The sequence below is a fragment of the Apiospora phragmitis genome (assembly GCF_038363925.1).
Source record: "Apiospora phragmitis strain CBS 135458 chromosome Unknown utg000007l:2111988.0-4706623.0:1.0-2598199.0, whole genome shotgun sequence".
In the NCBI taxonomy this organism is placed as follows: Eukaryota; Fungi; Ascomycota; class Sordariomycetes; order Amphisphaeriales; family Apiosporaceae; genus Apiospora; species Apiospora phragmitis.
In genome coordinates this window covers 884,505-902,368 of record NW_027117406.1, presented here as the reverse complement: position 1 = coordinate 902,368, position 17,864 = coordinate 884,505, and the positions used below count along the sequence as shown (strand labels likewise).

At 53.1% G+C, this 17,864-nt stretch overlaps 6 protein-coding genes across 6 annotated transcripts; 1 reads left to right on the top strand and 5 right to left on the bottom strand.

Annotated features, from left to right (window-relative positions):
* Positions 1-3,250: 3,250 nt before the first annotated feature.
* PG994_007886 (uncharacterized protein) lies at positions 3,251-4,964 on the bottom strand (the record flags this gene model as incomplete). Its single annotated transcript, XM_066859295.1, has 3 exons — positions 3,251-4,139; positions 4,206-4,412; positions 4,486-4,964. 3 exons carry the CDS (start codon positions 4,962-4,964, stop codon positions 3,251-3,253), a joined length of 1,575 nt encoding a protein of 524 aa, XP_066714782.1.
* Positions 4,965-5,830: 866 nt separating this feature from the next.
* PG994_007885 (uncharacterized protein) lies at positions 5,831-6,707 on the bottom strand (the record flags this gene model as incomplete). The annotated part of the gene is made up of 3 exons (XM_066859294.1): positions 5,831-6,292; positions 6,368-6,606; positions 6,668-6,707. 3 exons carry the CDS (start codon positions 6,705-6,707, stop codon positions 5,831-5,833), a joined length of 741 nt encoding a protein of 246 aa, XP_066714781.1.
* A 561-nt stretch (positions 6,708-7,268) lies between these two features.
* PG994_007884 (uncharacterized protein) lies at positions 7,269-8,968 on the bottom strand (the record flags this gene model as incomplete). The annotated part of the gene is made up of 2 exons (XM_066859293.1): positions 7,269-8,828; positions 8,900-8,968. 2 exons carry the CDS (start codon positions 8,966-8,968, stop codon positions 7,269-7,271), a joined length of 1,629 nt encoding a protein of 542 aa, XP_066714780.1.
* Positions 8,969-12,286: 3,318 nt separating this feature from the next.
* Positions 12,287-14,969, bottom strand: PG994_007883 (Histidine biosynthesis trifunctional protein; the record flags this gene model as incomplete). The annotated part of the gene is made up of 3 exons (XM_066859292.1): positions 12,287-12,480; positions 12,540-14,841; positions 14,889-14,969. The coding sequence occupies 3 exons, from the start codon at positions 14,967-14,969 to the stop codon at positions 12,287-12,289; spliced, it is 2,577 nt and encodes an 858-aa protein (XP_066714779.1).
* Positions 14,970-15,942: 973 nt separating this feature from the next.
* PG994_007882 (transcription initiation factor TFIID) lies at positions 15,943-16,792 on the top strand (the record flags this gene model as incomplete). Its single annotated transcript, XM_066859291.1, has 2 exons — positions 15,943-16,138; positions 16,188-16,792. 2 exons carry the CDS (start codon positions 15,943-15,945, stop codon positions 16,790-16,792), a joined length of 801 nt encoding a protein of 266 aa, XP_066714778.1.
* A 575-nt stretch (positions 16,793-17,367) lies between these two features.
* On the bottom strand, positions 17,368-17,856 carry PG994_007881 (Nuclear elongation and deformation protein 1; the record flags this gene model as incomplete). The annotated part of the gene is made up of 1 exon (XM_066859290.1): positions 17,368-17,856. The coding sequence occupies one exon, from the start codon at positions 17,854-17,856 to the stop codon at positions 17,368-17,370; it is 489 nt and encodes a 162-aa protein (XP_066714777.1).
* Between the last annotated feature and the right edge of the window lie 8 nt (positions 17,857-17,864).

Below are 17,864 nucleotides of genomic sequence, written 5' to 3'. Positions count from 1 at the left end.
AAGGGTCCTCATGCGGTATTACGCCAACTACCCCAGTCAAGAAGCATGTACGATTTATTACCTTGGAAGATATGAAGGTGCCAATATACGCCTACTCTCGAGGCTGCCAAAACAGATGCCGAGTTCTGGCCGAGGTCCTTGGTCCTAAGGGCGTTCAAAAGAAACAAAAATAGGTATGTTAGCCGAACCACTGGGGACCATGAAAACCGATACATCTATCAGATTAACGCTGCAAGATTCAGCTGCGTGCCAAATCTGGTACCGTACAGAGACCAGGTTTCAACTTCTTCGTCACATCAACCCATGAGGTCCCAAGGTCCCCTCAGCATGACCAAGTGAAGGTCATTTACGGATATCTATCTACATATGCATGTACCAATCGTCGCTAGGGAGGAAAGTCTCGGCATGTTTCCTTATTCCCTCGTCCCTTTTCGTCCACGTGCATACGGATTCGCCGTCCTTGCTGCTTGCCATGCCCTGTCGACGATAGACGTTGCTGCAATGGCAGGGTCCCAGAGGGCAGGTTCATCGACTCACAAAATCACTTTCTCCAACCCAACAGAAAATCTCAGCCTAGCCGATACCACCTACCATAGAAGGCAATCATCTCGTCTCCGCACTTCTTCGAAGACGTCAAATCGTATGTTGTTGGGCTGAATGCTTACAGTTTCGAGCCCAACTGACAACTCCCCGTAATAAAGCCGATGAAGTGACGGTTTGGACGTCAAACTCTGACGCACATTGATGGCTTCGTTCTCGAAGCGCTTGAAAGTTTGGTCGCCGCAGCCTGCACGGGAGACTCGATTTGCCAGACAAGAGCACATCATATGTGTTTGTATCAAGGCAAGATGACGGCTTGCGGCTGCAGCAAACTAATACATCTGATCTGGCTGGGCTCTGCTCCTCGTTGGCGTGCTGGGACTTTTTCAAGATCAGCTGGCATTATATCAGACACACTCACTGTTGTCAGACAAATTAGATATCCCACGTACGTTGATAACGAAACACCGTGATTCTCAGGTCGTGGATTCGTTGGATCCTACATCATGCACCTCTTAGCGGGCTTTGCCAAGCTCGATGGCCGTCTGGCACGCCGACTGCGAGGATCGAAGAAGACGTATGTTAATTACCACTTATAAGCAGGGGGCGAGCAGGCCAGAATATGCAATGATCGCCACTACACACTCTCCAAGTACCTATATGTAACGTTTGGAACCGAGCTTGCAACTCACCCGGGTGCCGGAGCCTATGATGCCGCGCGAATAACTACCATCGTGACCGTAATGAGGTTTCCCCCTGCTGCTATCCTGAAATGATGATGGTCAACACTGGATCCTTAGGCCGGGCTGCGCTTACCTGCCCAATAGCCATCACTGCCGAACATGGTAGCTCGGACCACGGCTGCCTCATCCCCTCGTGGCTTGAGCACCACGTCTTCTAGATGTTGGCTGCCGAGAAATTATTGGGCTGAAGTAGTGCGCCACTGTCACCTTTAGCCAGAACTTTTGGCGTATCTTCATGCAGTATCCGTACTTTTAACACTTACCTGCGGATTCGTCGGGAGAATCCCGACACGAGACCCTGGTGGCTGGCGAGGACAAACCCCCATGTCAGATCAACATGAGGATCGAGGGGCTTTGCTTCTTATCCCCGCGATAAATCCGCCTAAAGAGGTGGGCTTGCCTGGGGTAGAGCACATGGAGGGTGTCGATACTCGGAATTCGGGTCTGTACCCTACTGGCTTCTTCCCAGCAGATACCACCGGGAACAGCATAGCCGCCCCGGGTAGTGAGCTGTGGGTGGCTTGGTGGGAGGGGGACTAGGTAACGCTGGTGAAGGCCGGCCTGACAGGGGTTGTTATGGAGACGACATATGTAAGTATCTGATGATATTTGAGATACATGCTACGCTGATACGATAGGCTAATCTCCTCATGGCCTTGGCGTTATGTGTGATGGCAACCATGCCGGCATGCTGCAACCGAATGTGATCACAGACATGGGTCCGCACTAGATCCCCGTCATGTGAAGTGGGTAGGGGTTTACCAAATGCTACCCCAGATCTAACAGTAAGTGCATAATGATTAATACTTATGTACTTCCTTGCATATGAAAGCAAATCTAATGCTGCCCAGCAAAGATAGATATCCTTGCTCAGAAGCGATCAGATGCATCCGCGCTACCATCTCACAATCCGCTGCCCGCGCCGCTGTCATGATCCCGTTGCCGGCTGCATACGATAGTGTCTTTGGTCCGCTCATGTAAATTGTCCCCCTGACGATGGATGGGCTCGCAGAGATGTACGTTTTTACTCGAGACCCTCTCATCTCACTTCGTCAAGGTATATATACTGTATGTGTATCTGAAGATTTTCCAATAAAATCCTGGACTTCACCACATAATGTCCGTCCCCTGACGGCTGGGATTCCGAACTAGGATGCCTGCCTCATGTCATTGATAGGAGAGGCATTCTCATATACCCCTTGCTTGCTGACTTGCATCGTATACCAATTGATCTTTGAAATTACATTGCAGAACGTCTGTGTTGCCCTATTACCTTCATGTGTTTGCTTTGCACGCTCCAGATGTACCGCCAGCCTTGTCCGGACTACATCGCAGGTGGCGCAAGCGCGCTGTGACTTTCAGTTGGCATTTTCATTCAAGGAGATGACCGAGAACGCACATCAAGATGATGCCTTGCTCGCCTTGTTTGCTAGAGCACACGTGCCCCTGGACAACCAACCAACCACAACCGAAAGAAAGAAAGAGGGGAGCCGGGGAATATGCAGACAGCTGCAGACCGTCGCAAGGAGACTTGGTGGCATTTTCAGGCGTCTCGATGGTCATCGCCTCGCTCGTGGTACAAAGCCAGGCTGCCAGATACTCATCTCGTCAAACAACGAATATGCATGACACACCAGCATCGCATGAGAGTGACCAGGAGATAATGTAAGCCTCAAATTTGAGGTTCTCTCTCGATATTTTGTTTACTATCACTCATTATGTGCCCAATAGTGTCCCGATTGTTGATGCCCTCTTCTACCAACGCCTATATGCCAGGTCTTTGCCAGAAAGAATACAAGAAAGCCACCAACGAGTGTACAACAGCCCATGTTTGACACAAATATTACCCGATTACAAAGAAGATACTTCCCCTCAGAAACCAGATGTGACGAAGAGTTGCAGGTAGTAAGCCTTAGCGCGCCTCTTCTTGTGTGTGCTCCGAGGCGGCGCCGTCGTCTTCTCTTCTATCACGGGCACCCTGACAAACGAGAGGGCACCAATGACCAACAGACACAGGCACGCCATGCCCCAGTATGGTAGTCCGATCCAGGCTCCCCCAGGCGCATGCCCAAGGCGAAGAGACCGGCCAGCATGGGCGGGCCGTACATGGCCCCGGCCACTTCGGCCATGCCCACCAAACTGAACAAGCGGGAGCGGTGCTCGGGGTCCACGTAGAGGCTCATGAGACTCCTGGTGATCGAGTTGAAGCCGGACCCGAGCGACAGCACGAACAGCCCGAAGACAAAAACGGCTAGCGACGGCGCCGCGCCCATCAGGAGGAACCCGAGTACCAGCGCGCCGTAGGACCAGCGAGCTAGCCACAAGTCTCTCGTCCGCTCGTCTTTCATCTTGAATGGCCAAGGCGTGGATTCCAATACGAGGAGCTTGGAGATGTAGGGCACGACGAGAAGCGACTGGAAGACCTGAGCGATACCGTATGCCGTCTGTACGTAGCCTGTGTCGCCAATGGGCAAATTGTAGCGCTTTGAAACGAACTGAACCAAGAATTGGAGAACCGCGACGAAGACGGGAATCGAGACCACGCATATCGCGAGGAGGATGGTCACAGAGGTCGACTTCAGTATCGACACGGATTCCAGCAAGCGGTCGTATATGTGTCCGACGTGAGCCTTAAAGCCAGCCGGCTGGTTCGACTCCCCTTCTTGGACACCTTGCTGTTTATGAGAGCTCGTTTCGGGAATGAACATAAAGGCTGCCGTCCCTGTGATTATAAGAGCTATAGAGACCCACAGGCAAGGCCAAGGACCGGTCTTGGCAATCATGAGAGAGCAAAGTGCTGGCGAGACCAAGTTGCCGAGGATGGCGGCCACATGAAAGCGCATGAAAGCTACAGCTCTGTGTACCTAGTCAGCTGCCGGAGCCAGTGGCGGAAAAGGAAGGGGATGTTGTGGGCATTCTCACCGTCTCTCCTCAGGAATCACATCGGATACCATACTGAGTAGTGCGGCACTTATCATTGCATTGCCGCCGCCGATGAAGTGAAAGCCGCCTGCAAGGGTGAGAACCCAAAGGGGTATCACTGTATACCAAGCCAAAACCATCATAACCCACAGGCTACTTAGGCACATGCCAGTAATGGCAAGACCGACAACCGGTTTGCGTCCGAGTCTAATTTTTTATATGTTTTAGTCGACGATCGAACGGCACGGGCCGAAAAATCGCAGAGCTGCGCTCGACTTACCGATCGGCCGCAATTCCCCAAGGGAATGCAGCAAGGAATCCAGAAAGCGATTGGACCAGCTCATACATGGCAAAGATGAAGGCCACTTTGGACTGGATGCTGTCCAGCTTGCACAAGTTCTCGTCGATGGGGCTGTCGACGCTCTGCATCTGTTCATAGTGCTTGTGGCAGACAGCATCCTCCACGAGACGGGTCATGGGGATGGAGAGAAAGCCACCGGCGGACGAAGCAACCAAGAGGACGGCGCACAACAAATTGACGATGGTGTCGCCCTTGTGGACTTTAGGAACATGGATACTGGCGATGGACCTGATGGATGTGGTCGAGAAGGCCGTCCGGTGTGCTGGTCGCCGGCGGTGCCGAGGTGGTGGCGCCGCCGCCGCGTCTTCCTCTGGCTCTCCGAGAAGCCTACGCTCCTCGGCAGGTTCTGCTACCGCCATGTCGGTATCGTCGTAGTCGTGCCCATATCGGTCGCTCATTCTTTCTCGTATAAAACACAAGATTGTGCGAATTACAAAATGGAGTGGATGCAATGAACGAAAGCTCGATGGAATCTCAGCACGGGAAGACGAGTAAGAGCCTTATCTATTGCTTTGTTTTGCTCGGCCAAAGTCCCCATAGGTGGTGATTCGACACCCCTGCCGATTCCGTAGGATTCCCGCGGCTTGTCTCGGACTACTTCACGTTGCGTAGGCCCCGACGATTGCAGTGACGGAACAACCCGGATTTTACAGGCATGATCTGTCTATATTTATTTCCCCGGGAAAGGATTATCGGTATGAAGCGTATGGTTTACGAAAAGCATGCGTGCCATCATCGTGAAAGGTGGATGGAGCTGCTCAATCTGGGTTGTGCTGTAAGTGCTCATTGGCCCCAACAACTCATCCCTCGACTTGGAACAACCGACATACAACGACCATGGCACGCAAAAACAATCGCTGCGTATGTTTTGTCTGCGCTGGCACTGACGAAGCCTGCTCACGCGTCTCATGGCAATCTGACTCATCGGATTGATCGAATCCTCTGTCAGATCATGCACATTTCGGCAAGTGCGAATGAAACCGAGCATCTGCACTTTCCCAACAAATGCGCACCAATGTTATTATGGACTGTATCGGCGTAAGTACTATCTTGAATTCCGATCAATCTCAAATGTAAGCGACTCCTACCTACATGTAGTGCACACACAAAAACAGCCTAGGGATGACGTACACGTACATGGAGAGAAAGCGCGTACAAAGCAAACTGATCTTCATTTCTGTCTCTTCTCATCCACGATTCCCCTGCGGCTTCGGCTTCGGCTCCGATTTGATTTGATAACTTATGCTACCCCAGACTCGGCACCTCACTCGACCGCTAGTGGTTTCGGTACTCCTCGCTTGACGCCCGGCTCGCCCAGCCCCGGAATGACATATGGAGCTCTCTTCTCCAGCGGCGTGCGTCCGATCGGGAAGAACCTGGTGATTGCATGGGTCGGCCCGTAAACTTCTTCTACCAAGTACACCGTGACGCGCAACCACGCCAGCAGTGCGGACAGCATCCAGAAGTAGGACGCAGCCTTCATGCCCCGGGTCACGCCGCCATGAAGGCCGTCGCCTGACGCCGAGCCGGTGCCGCCGTTGTAGGCGAACATGCAACAAGCAATCGTGCTCCCGACGGCGAGCGAAAACAGACAGGCAGTGAGCACCATGTCTCGCGCTGTGGCCGCCAGCGTACAGGACCAGGTAAAAACGCACAGAACCACGAACCAGATAGCCAACTCGGGAAATTGAGTGTGGACCTGATGAGGCTCCAGAGCCTTAGCCGCCTGCTCATGATATCATCAGCCACCTTGATGCCACACGCCAGCAACCTGTCGGTATGGTGCGAGAGAGTCACTTACCACAAAAGCGTACAGGATGCCTATAGCCATCCAGAAGGAGCCCCACATGATGTTGATGACGGTAACCAAGGTATCGCGCGCCTGAAAACCGTACAGAACGGCAATGAACTGGGCAAGGCCACCAAAAATGCCGACAAAGGGGAAGAAAATGATCGGCGATTCAGCGTTTCCCCGCCAATTCGCTATGTAGCTTGCTACAATGAACGTCGAGCCAGAAAAGCCCGCGAGGCCCAAAGCTCCTGGCGGCGCAATCGGCTGCAGGAAGATTTGAACTCCCCGGGCGCTGCTCCAGCGTCTCACGGCGCCTCTTCTCGTCTTCCATCGTTGAGGCAAGGGACATGGTGGCGGCTGTGTATCAGATGTCTTGCTATCTGTATCCTGAGAATGAGTGAGTTTTCTTATCCTCCCGCGCTTAGACATTCGGCCTGGAGGGTCTTATAACCCGCTGTCTCTGCCCACCACAGCTACATCATCATGATTTCGGGCGGGTAGGCATGCTGCGTCACCATGCTGAAATGGTGACCTCCAAGACCCCGGCGCAGCGGTTCCTCTGTGAATTAACATTGACGCTAGCGAGCGTTTATCCAAGCGGAGAAGGCGTTGCACTCCATTGGCCGTGAATGACTTCGTTTTCTTCTCTGTATCCCCGACGCTCATCTGCATAAGCAATCTACGCGCATAGTACCTAGTACCTTGGTGTGCGAGAAAGAAGCTCCAATGGCTTTCAACAGAAACTGTCATTCAAGTAAAGAGGATGTCTAATTCTCCACTTCGCAAATCAAACCGCTGCCAAGGACTTTGTAAGCTTGGTAGTCGGGCTGAATATTTGGAGCCGGCTTGGGGACCGCAAAGGAGCAATGGAAAGCTCGATTCGCATCTTTTCACCCCATCGCAAGCTGTCTCAGTCAACCAGAGGAGCAACCAAGCTGTTGGCCATGACCATGGACGAGGCGGTTGTGAATATAACGTCAGTGGCATCAGCTCTAGACTGGCACGAAGTTTGGACCTTGAAGGTCGTCAAACTGTTGAACATGCAGGTCAGCAACTCAACATGCGACACGCCGCCAAATGAACCTCCGGTGACACCACAAGGCGGTGCGTTGTGAAGAGCCAAATCGACGCCCCATATCTCAGCCGGTACCATGCCATCGCCGTTATACTGCGCCACCCGCGCTGCCCACTGGAGCCACTCCCGCCAAGCCTTGTTCTTCAAGCTGTCGGCGACCTCTTCTTCGAACAGTGACACTATGCCCGTAACTTCGCGCTTGGGAAGACCACGCAGCCACCACGCACCGTCGAGGCTTTTCAACTGGGCGAAATGGCAGGCGAGTATGACTAGGGCACGTGGGCGCCGGGCCTCCAGCAGCTCGATGAATCGCCGCGATACAGCAAACATGAATAGTATAGGTGCACCTGTATGCGGTATCCGGTGAGCCCAGTTAAGCATGGTTACCGCGTGGTTGTAGGCTTGTTCGGTCAATATGCGTGAGGCTGGATCCATCTCGAAGATTTCGAGCTCGTCTACCAGTCCATCCAGGAGTGATCCGAAGAAGGTCGACCTGTCCGAGCTCAGCGTGACGTCCAATCCCGGGAGCGACTGGATGATGGGGATGAGGACCGTGCTGTTCTGGATCCAAGACCAGCTGCCGGATAGAATTGTTTTCACGCCCTGGAATGAATAGAACCAAGACAGGGGTAGTTCATATTCGGGGCATTCAACACCGTGGTATGCCCATGTCTGGTCCTCCTCCGGGGACGGGGACTTGCGCTCTTTTTTGATGACGACCATGCTGTCCCTATCACCATCCCCGAGTGCCCGGGAGGCGGTGGCTTGGAAGGTGATGAAGAGGGCCGTTATTAACAGCGCTTCGGCGTTGGATTTCTTGATACCCCGGCTGAGGCTAGCGTTGTATGCAGATAGCGCGGCAGCAGTATAGGCATGACTGGCCCGAATCAGCGTGCGGTCATTCGGAGATGCAGTCCGTAGGTGCAACGCTGACACGGCCAGCAACACATCCATGAGGAAGTTTGTACTGCTGTCTGATGATGACCCGCCCGCGGTCGAGAGGGCAAGCTGCGGCACACGCTCGCACCAGACGGTCTCGCTCCCGGGCCCCATGACCGATAGGTGCTTATATGTCGAGGTGGTGTAGTGGTGCAGCAGCCGCAGCTCGAGCATCCGGTTCGTCCCCGACGTCTGGCTGAGCATCGGATACGGCACCGACGGCTGACGGTAAAGGGTCAGGGGCGCGCTGCCGCATGACGTCGCCGATGGTGATGCCGTGGCCCAGGCGCCACTACCACAAATGCTTCGGTCGTGGTTGCTGGACACTGGACTTGCGTAGTAGTAACCTCCTGGAGGTGACGGGATCTCGGGTACGACCAGGAAATTGCTGTTCTCGAAGTCGCAGGACACGCCATGCTTGACACAGTTGCCACAGGATGGATAAACTTCGTCGCACTGTGCGGAGGACACGGTAAGCAATGCACTCAGGCTGTGGGCGGCGGGCAGAGTTGCGGCTTTCTCCTCACCTTAATCTTCCGGGATTTACACCGCTTACACCCATTCCGCGACTTCTTGTGTGATCTCCGTGGAGGCATGCTTGTCTTCGTATTGGGTTACCACGCGATGACTCTATCTCGTCAGTGGTTGTTTCAGTGTGTGCGAGTGGTGTGTACTTGTCTTTCTGGCGTCACTGACGTTAGCTAGACAAGCGGGAACAGTCCAGACCCAAGGGCCCGTGTGGATTTTATGTCGTCGGGCTTTCACGCGCGAGCCGCGGCTTGTGAAGCGAACAGGGAATAGCTATTGTGACAACTTGTGACAAGCGCCGAGTGGTAGTAGAAGCCGCCACAGGGGTTCAGTCGTGCAATGGTGAAGGGTATGATTAGTGGGAGGTTCCGATTGGTAGAGTTGAAAAGGACGATGATGCGCATCAGGGGTACGTGGGCTTATTTGCAGGGGTGGGGGAACTGATTGTGAGACAACTAGTATGTAGGGTTGGGGGGAGGGGGGGGAGTGGGACGGAAGTCGGGAAGGGAAGTTGAAAGAGAAATGCATATGGTCCATGGGGCAAGGTTGTCTGGCGGGAATTCGTTCAACTATATTCACAGGCCACTGAAGGGCAGGCGGTGGCGCGGGCTTCACTCCTCCCGCCCAGTCTGCTTCATTGTCTCCTGGCCATCTGATAATGGCTATGAGAGACGCTGGGTGCCTGGGGCTGGGCAGTATGCTTCTCCCAGCTAGGACTATGGCACTGCCCGTATTGCCTGTATCTGGCTCTAGCTCTGGCTCTGCTGGCTGGCCGACTTGATTCGACTTGGGACGAATCAGTGCCGCGGGGCATATACTCCGTCCTCGTATCTTGGGGAATGGTCCTTTGTTACCTGCATCGGTCAAAAATTACTCGGAATCTCATTAATCCTTATCAGATCGCCGTGCTGGTTCCTTAGTGCCCTTTCCGTGGATCGTGGCGATGTTTATTTGCATGTGCTTCTTCCGCTCCGCCTCTCCTAGGCGGGACGTCGTTTCTGGACAGTTCTCGAAACCAGCTAAAGTATATGCGCGCGGCTGAGCAACAAAAGGTTCGCGCCTCCTTTGACTTCTCTAGTGCAAGACCAGCCGCCCCTTGCTGACAGGTTGATACTGCGCTGGTGTTTCGTCGCGCCTGGGATGTTCGGCAAGGTAGGAATCTTGGCCTCGGCAATCTTCACCGTCATAGCTCCTCTGCTTCATTATCTGGCGTCTGTTACCGGGGGGCAAAGAGCCAAGCAGACGATGGTTACATAGTGTGGCCTGTCACCCGATGGGGCGGAAGCTTATGCGTCTGCGTAGTTTAGTTGACACCAGAGCGAGTCAAGAACTCACATATCTCCAAGCACTTGTGTGTTGGGCTGTTTACAGTACTGCATGTACTGTTTGCGCATTCTCCCGCACAACAGACTGACGGTGATCTATCGATGAGATGAGAAGAGGACCAACAATTCCTTCTGAAACCCCGGTAGTTGGTGCTGGGCGGTAGGCAGGCGAGTGAGGCTTATTAGGGGGGCCTAGATATCAGCCCATCTCAAAATCGTTGGGTTGACACAACTAGGAGTTCTTATCATCTACAAATGAAACAATTCCTACTTAGAAGCTCGGCTGAACGTTCGAGAGAGAGAGAGAACTCGAGTTTCTTTTAAAGCGCGGCCGAGAGACCAGGCTGGTGTTGCTTCATGTTGTCTCCGATTTGGCTGATGTTCCCTCCCACTCTGCGAGGTCCTGAGTCCTGAGCCCTGAACGTTCAAGACAGCCAATTGTTATCTTTCATCCGACATTGAGACATGCCATCAGTGCTTGTCTTGTCGCCTTGTGCACAGCAAGCAACGCCGCCAAGTGTTGAAGAACCGTGTCTTCTTCACACCTGAATCCGGAAGGTGGTCTTACCACTATCTCACAGCCACCCCCAATGACGGGAAAAACATATATACGCAAATTTGTAGAGGATCTTCGTCCGTTGTAGAGCCAATCAGAACGCCATACAGAACCCAACACTTGACTTGGGTTGGTATGGGGTTGTACAGTGAGGTTGGATTTCCTGACATAGGCGTTGTTGGTATGTCCTTGTCTCTATCGCTCGAACACTGGTCCTATAACGTCAAAGATATAGCGTACATGCATAAATACCCACAGATACGGCTACATATACATCACCTACCACAGACTGAGTACTGCATAAACATACTACCAAAGCCCCAGTCTCCTACGTCACTATTCTAGAAACGAAGGAGGTCTCTATCAAAGATGATACCTTTGAGATCGAAGATCTCCATCAACCAAACCAAACCCAGCTAGCAGTGAGATGGAGGAAAAAAAGGGGGCGTCAAGTCCAACCAACAAACATCATGGCATACGTGCATGTCCGTGATTTTGCCTCCCGTGCCTCCCGTGCCTCCCGTGCTTCATTCCCTGCCATTCCCAGTCAGTGGCGCCAAAGTTTCCTATGACATCTGCTAATATGTCGATCTCTTGCCCACAGACTTCCTTTCTAGACTGTGAAGGAGGGGAAGAGCAATGACAACTCTACGACCCAACATGCATATGTTTAACTCCCCAGACCAGGTATTACAGTAGTGTGCAGCATAGCTTTCACACCAAAACACAGTGTGTTACCGATGTTTTCTGAAAACACCGTCCCATCTGTATGAACCTATCTGAAGTGCTAGAAGGCCTGAACACCGGGAGGTTGACCAATCCCAACTAGGCTGCTTTCGATCCCCGGGCTCACTTAGAATGTTTCCTTCACAGCGAGCCCGAACAACGAGTGAAAGGTCAGGCAAATACAGTTATTTAGCGCAATACTTCATGCAAGAGTTAAACTTTGCCTTGCTGGGTGGTAATCCAACTGTCAATGAAAAAAACCAACCACCCACCAAAGATGAGGATTTGATATGGGCTTTGTCTCAAATTCCAATTACTTCCGCCATGCTGATTAAACTTTGAGGGCCATGCAGCCGGTTAAGATGGCAAGTAGTAAAAGTTTTGTTCCTCTGGCTCCGTTTGATACAAAGTCTGATAAGAAGTTCGACAATGCGGCAATTTACCCCAGAGGACGTTAGCTGCCACGTGGTAGTTTGACTCTTCGCCACGGCCAGCCTCCAAGCATCGTCGACACATTTTATATATTATGTTGTTGGCCGTGGCAGGTGAGATTTCCACAAGGAAGGGTAGCTGCGCAGCTTGCTCTGAATCGAGAAATGTAACACTGGAAGGGGTTGGGACATTGGTTCTCCATAGACCATACCGCTAAGCTTAGCCTCATAACATGGAACCTTCGTTTGCCTGGTTTTCAACAAAGATCAGTCTACCCACTTCGCTTCCTACATTAAATCACATGCATATCAACTCCCCTCCGAATCCCCCCTTTAAGAAACGTCCAGTCATTTTCCGTCCATGGAGCTTAGTCGTATCTCCACAGCCCTCCTGTGAGCCTCGAGCTCTTCTACCTTTGCCAGCTGCATAACAGCGGTTCCAACGTTCCTCAAACCATCGGCAGTCAGGTTCGAACTGGTGATGTGCTTCAAGAACGATCCCAAGTTGACGCCCGAGTACTGCTTTGCGTATCCATATGTAGCTTTTATTATGTTAGCATTAGTTCACTATTAGGATGGATGGACGGAATAAAGAACTTACGCAGTGAGTGGTTGACGCCAGCAGAGTAGTCGCCTACACTTTCAGGGGTCCATTGGCCAATGAATACACTGCCCGCATTCATGACCTTATCCACAACCTTCTCGGCGTCCTTGAGCTGCAGGATCAAGTGCTCGGGCGCATAGTCGTTGCTAATGACCATAGCCTCATCAATATCCTTAACTTGGATGGTGACAGAGTGGCTAATGGCGCCTCGGACAATATCAACACGCGGCAGAGCCATGGCCTGCTTGTGAAGCTCATCCTCAATCGCTTGCAGCTGTTGCTCCTCGAGATCAATAGCGATTAGGACCACCTGACTGTCCACGCCGTGCTCAGCTTGTGATAGGAGATCCGAGGCCACAAAGGCAGGGTTCGCGGCGCCATCAGCAATAACGAGTACTTCAGACGGACCTGCCGGCATATCGATACCGACGCCAGCATTGGTATCGTTGCTCACGTACATCTTACCAGCTGTGACGAACTGATTACCAGGTCCATAAATCTTGTCCACCTTGGTGACGCTTTCGGTGCCATAAGCCAAAGCTGCGACAGCCTGCGCCCCTCCTGCCAAGACGATACTTTCGGCACCGACCTTGTGAGCGACATAGACAATCTCAGGAGTAATGCTACCATCCGATCGTGGGGGTGATGCAATCACGATCTTCTGGCAACCAGCAACCATGGCAGGAACACCAAGCATGAGGGCGGTACTGGGCAGAACAGCCGTACCACCGGGGACGTACAGACCGACTCTCTCAATAGGCCTCGAAAAACGACTGCAGACTACACCGGGCATGGTCTCCACCTTCAATGGTTCTTCCTGCTGCGCCTCGTGGAACTTTCGGATGTTCTCAAACGAGACGTCGATGGCCTTGATGGTCTCTTCGGGCAAGTTCATCAATGACTGAGGGAATGGCGCCTTCAGAACAGGCGAAGTCAAAGAGGTTGCCTTTTCAAACTTGTGGGTGTACGAGAGAAGCGCCTTATCGCCATTCTGTCTGACATCGTTGATGATGGGATGGACAATACCCATGATTACCTCGGCTGACTTCTGAGATGGGCGCTTGAGGGCCTCGGTCACTTGTGCGGTGCCCATATTACCAGCGTCAAGGCGTTTCATTGTGATCCTATCGACTTCCGGCGCAGTCTGGGCTTCCGTAGCGGGCGCCGATGTGAGCGGACTGGTGGAGTCCTTAGCAGTCTCCTTGGCCTCCTCAACTGTTTCGTTCGTGATGCCTTCCTTTTCGGCCCACTTGCCCTTGGCATTCCCTGTTCTCCTCTTCACCTTCAAACTCTTTGCATCCAAATTCCTCTCGATATCAGCCAGGCTGGCACCCTTGCTGACAGCCTTGGCTAGGGCAAAGTAGATCAGATCAGCAGCCTCGAAGGCAATTTCTTCAGGTGTCTGTGCATCGCAAAGCTCTTCGGCCTCTTCCATGATCTTAGCTCGCAACAGCTTCTCGTCAGAGAACAGGCGCGCTGTATAGGAGCCTTCAGGGGCGGACTCCTTCCTCGAAACCAGGGTCTGCTCCAGTTTCGAAATGCCCCTCAAGTCACCAAAACATCCGAATTGGTTCAAGTGGCAGAACTTTCCCTTCTGCTTGATGACGAACTTTAGGGCGTCGTTGTCGCAATCTAGCGAAACACGCACCAGTTCCTGGGTATCACCTGACGTGGCTCCCTTGTACCACAAGCCACGCTTCCGGCTCTGGTAAACACCCGTCTGTGTCTTTAGCGACTCAGCAACACTCTCCTGGCTGCTGTAGACCAAGCCAAGGGCAATGCCTCTTTCATCGCAGACGACAGTGGGCATCAGCTTGTCCGGGCGGTCGGAAATCCAAGCGCCAGACAGCATGGTTGACACAAAGATCTTAGACTGGTCCTCCTTGTCCGTAGTCAAGCCCGTAGAAGGTAAGATGGGGATGGCCGAGATTTGAGAGCATACATCAACGAAGTGCTCGAAGTTGGTTCCCTGGATAGGCTTGATGTAAGTCGGCGGCAGTTTCTCAGCCGAGGATTGCTCCAGAAACTTGGCGACATCACACTTGGTGTGGTCAAAGTCCTTCAGGAGGATGCCATACTCGGTTCCGACGGAAACGTTGCTGGGCGTGGTGACGGCCGGGGCGACGCGCCCCTTGAAGTCGGCAAACGCAGCTAACCGTTCCGGCTGGACAAAGATTTTCCGAGCTCCATGGTCGAGAAGAGAAATGATGTCGTCCTGGAATTCCACTCCGGTGACATCGAAGAAGGTGTGGAATTCGGAGCTGTGCTGGTCCAAATAGTTGAGCAGCTTGTCGAGGTTCTGTTGAGTCACGTCGAAGAAGACGCAGCCAAGACAGGAAACCTCACCCCGGGACAGCCCTCGCTGGAGTCGAGGCCGGGAGGTACCGCGACGCTGATCAAGAACGGGAGAGGGAGAGTTGTCTCCATAGCAAATGGCTTATTCAGTTTTGAGACCTGTCAAGACACTGAGTGAATATGGAGAAAGGGGAATGCGCTGTGAGTTGATCAATGACTTAATAAATAAATAGTCACTTGAAAAATATGGTGTTCCAGCATCGGCCGGTCTTTTGCTTTGGCGGGGCAAATGTCCAGTCATTCATCGGTCGCTCTGGGCATTGCCAATTGCCAATTGCCCCTCCATCGAACGGGTGAACCGAATGTTAGACCCAGTTATTCGTCACACCCTCCAAGAATTTAGGCTATGGTTTGTGTATCCAGTCACAGTCGGGTCACTGTCGCTCGCAGCTGAAATAAAAGTAGCAAACAGGTGACTATCAAATAGTCATCATAAGTGGAAGAAAGAAATGGAATTACAATTGTATTCAGACTCAGATTTACTTATTAGCGGGGCACTGGGAATTGAGCGTTAAAGACACGGTGGTAGCAGATGACCCGGGTGACAGACTTGGTTAGTCCTTTCAAGCGTCCAACGCACATCTGACCGTCGGAGTAAGCAGTGCTACGTACCTTCTACCTTCTACCTCAGGCGATGCTGAACCACCAATATCGATAACGATTTAAAGATTACATGTAGCTTCGTTCATTCAATCCATCAATTAACATCCTCACCGCGAACCTCTGTCTTGGTTGCTGGCGATCAAATTAACAGCATCTCGTGTCTAGCAATTGGAAACACCAAGACACAATCTCTTCCTCTCGTTGTGGCGCTATCCTCCAGCCTGCTGTTGCTTCTTTCGACACCACAAACCTCGATGGCCTAGCCATCTTCGAGGGAAGCCTTTCGCGTACCACATCGGAGCGCAATCCTTCGACTTCGATCTGCCCTTCGCTCGACCCGTAACACCACCAATGAGAACGCAACGCGATACCTTGCGATTCACATCAATTCACTGAAGATACACCGTCCGCTACTACTAGCTAGTCACACATACTCGCGACTATGGCGACCGCCTCGCAGTCACAGTCAAACGGCATCCCCTCCTCCTCCGCCACCTCGGCGCCGTCACTGTCACAACCCACCCAAGCGACCACCTCGAGTACGCTGCAGGCCTCACAAGCCACCGGCGCAGCTGGCCCGTCTCCATCCGCGCCCAACGGCACGCCGTCCACCTCGGCGCCCCGCCCGCGCGACGCACGCACCATCGAGCTGCTGCTGACGAGCCAAGGCGTGACTTCATACGACAGCCGGGCCCCTGCTACTGCTCGACTTCGCGTACCGGCACACGTCGTCGGTCCTGTCGGACGCGCTGCACCTGACGACGGACCCCTACACGTCGGCCGCGGGCAGCAAGCCCTCGGGCGCTTCAGGCGCAGCGCCCAGCGCGCCCGCCAACATTGACGCCGCCGTGAACACCAACGCCGTGAGCCTGGCGGTGGCGTCGCGGCAGGCATACCAGTTCCGGGGCGGCAGCGGCGCAGGCGGTTCGGCGGGCGGCGGCGCCAGCAAGGACTGGCTCATGGAGCTGGCCAAGGAGCGCAACCGCGTGGCCCTGCCGCGCGTCCACGCCCACGAGTGGGGCGTGCGCCTGCCTAACGAGCGCTTCGTCCTGAGCGGCATGAGCTGGGGCCTGAAGGATCGCTGGGGCGGCGACGACGGAATGAACGACGACGACGACGACAAGGACGAGAGCGAGCCCGAGGGCGGCATGGAGGATGCGATGGAGGGCGTCGAGAGCAGCGAACCTCTCAACAAGGACGGTGCAAATGCTACTAAGGATGGCAGGGGCGGACTGGGTGAGCTGCTGGAGGACGAGATGGCCGAAGACGACGAGGATATGGACCTGGAATAAGGCCAAGACCCGGCAGGTGTGTATCTTTGGAGGGGGGGGAAACCTGCCCCGATGGGTGACCACGCTTTATTAATTCTCTAAGGAGCCCAAGACTACGTACAGGCGTTTAATGGTGTTTTTGGAGATCATCGATTGGATGATTACGGGAATTTTCTACAATAAGTATGCATTATCATGGACCTCCAAAAGTTGGGAGTCTCAGACAACACAAGAAATCGCTAGTAAAAAGTTGACTGGCTGCATCCGAAAAGTAGCACGTTAGGTAGATTCCTTTGCCGGAGAAGCACTGAGGATCTCTCGGCAGATACAGGAACATCAATTCAATGTACATTAAAGATGTATGCTTTGTCTAATGGTTTAAAAAGCCCCCAAAAATGAAACGCCACGCTATGCATGTAGAGCCCTGGGTCAATATCAAGTCTCCCCCTCCAGTGAAACACCCAGCCATGCGTCAATATTCCCGACCTATACAATGGAGTCGCCAGCTATGTTGAATATGACACTTCTTCCCTTCTTACTGCTCAACCTCCTTCTCTTGCCCCAGGTACTGCACTCCTGTGATGATCTCCGCAAGGTCATCTTGCACCGCGATCTTGGGGGCTGGGAGTTTTGGCTTTCACGTCTTCCGGGATTTTCAAACCGACATTCTCCTCTTCCACTTCATCCTCATCCTCATCCACGTCCTCGCCCTCGTCCTCATCGCCTTCGATGTCATCATCCCCTTCGATATCCTCTCCATCAACATCTTCGTCATCGGCGTCCTCTTCATATTCCTCCATCATGGATCCCATCATGTGCTGCTCGTCTTCGTAGACGCCACTGCCACTGAATATACTCTCTACTGCATCGTCATCGTCGATGCGCGAGAGATAGCTGTCGCCCAGGTTTCCGACGTCATCATCCTCGTCATCCGCATCCTCGTCATCGTCATCATCATCACTAGCGCTGAACTCGTCCATCTCCAGCGGCGGCTCCCGCCAGTACTTGAAGTCGGTGTACTCCTCTCCACCTCCTTTAACCAGGGTTGCCACCGCTGGGAAGTAATGGTCCACGACTTCCGTCATGTTGACGT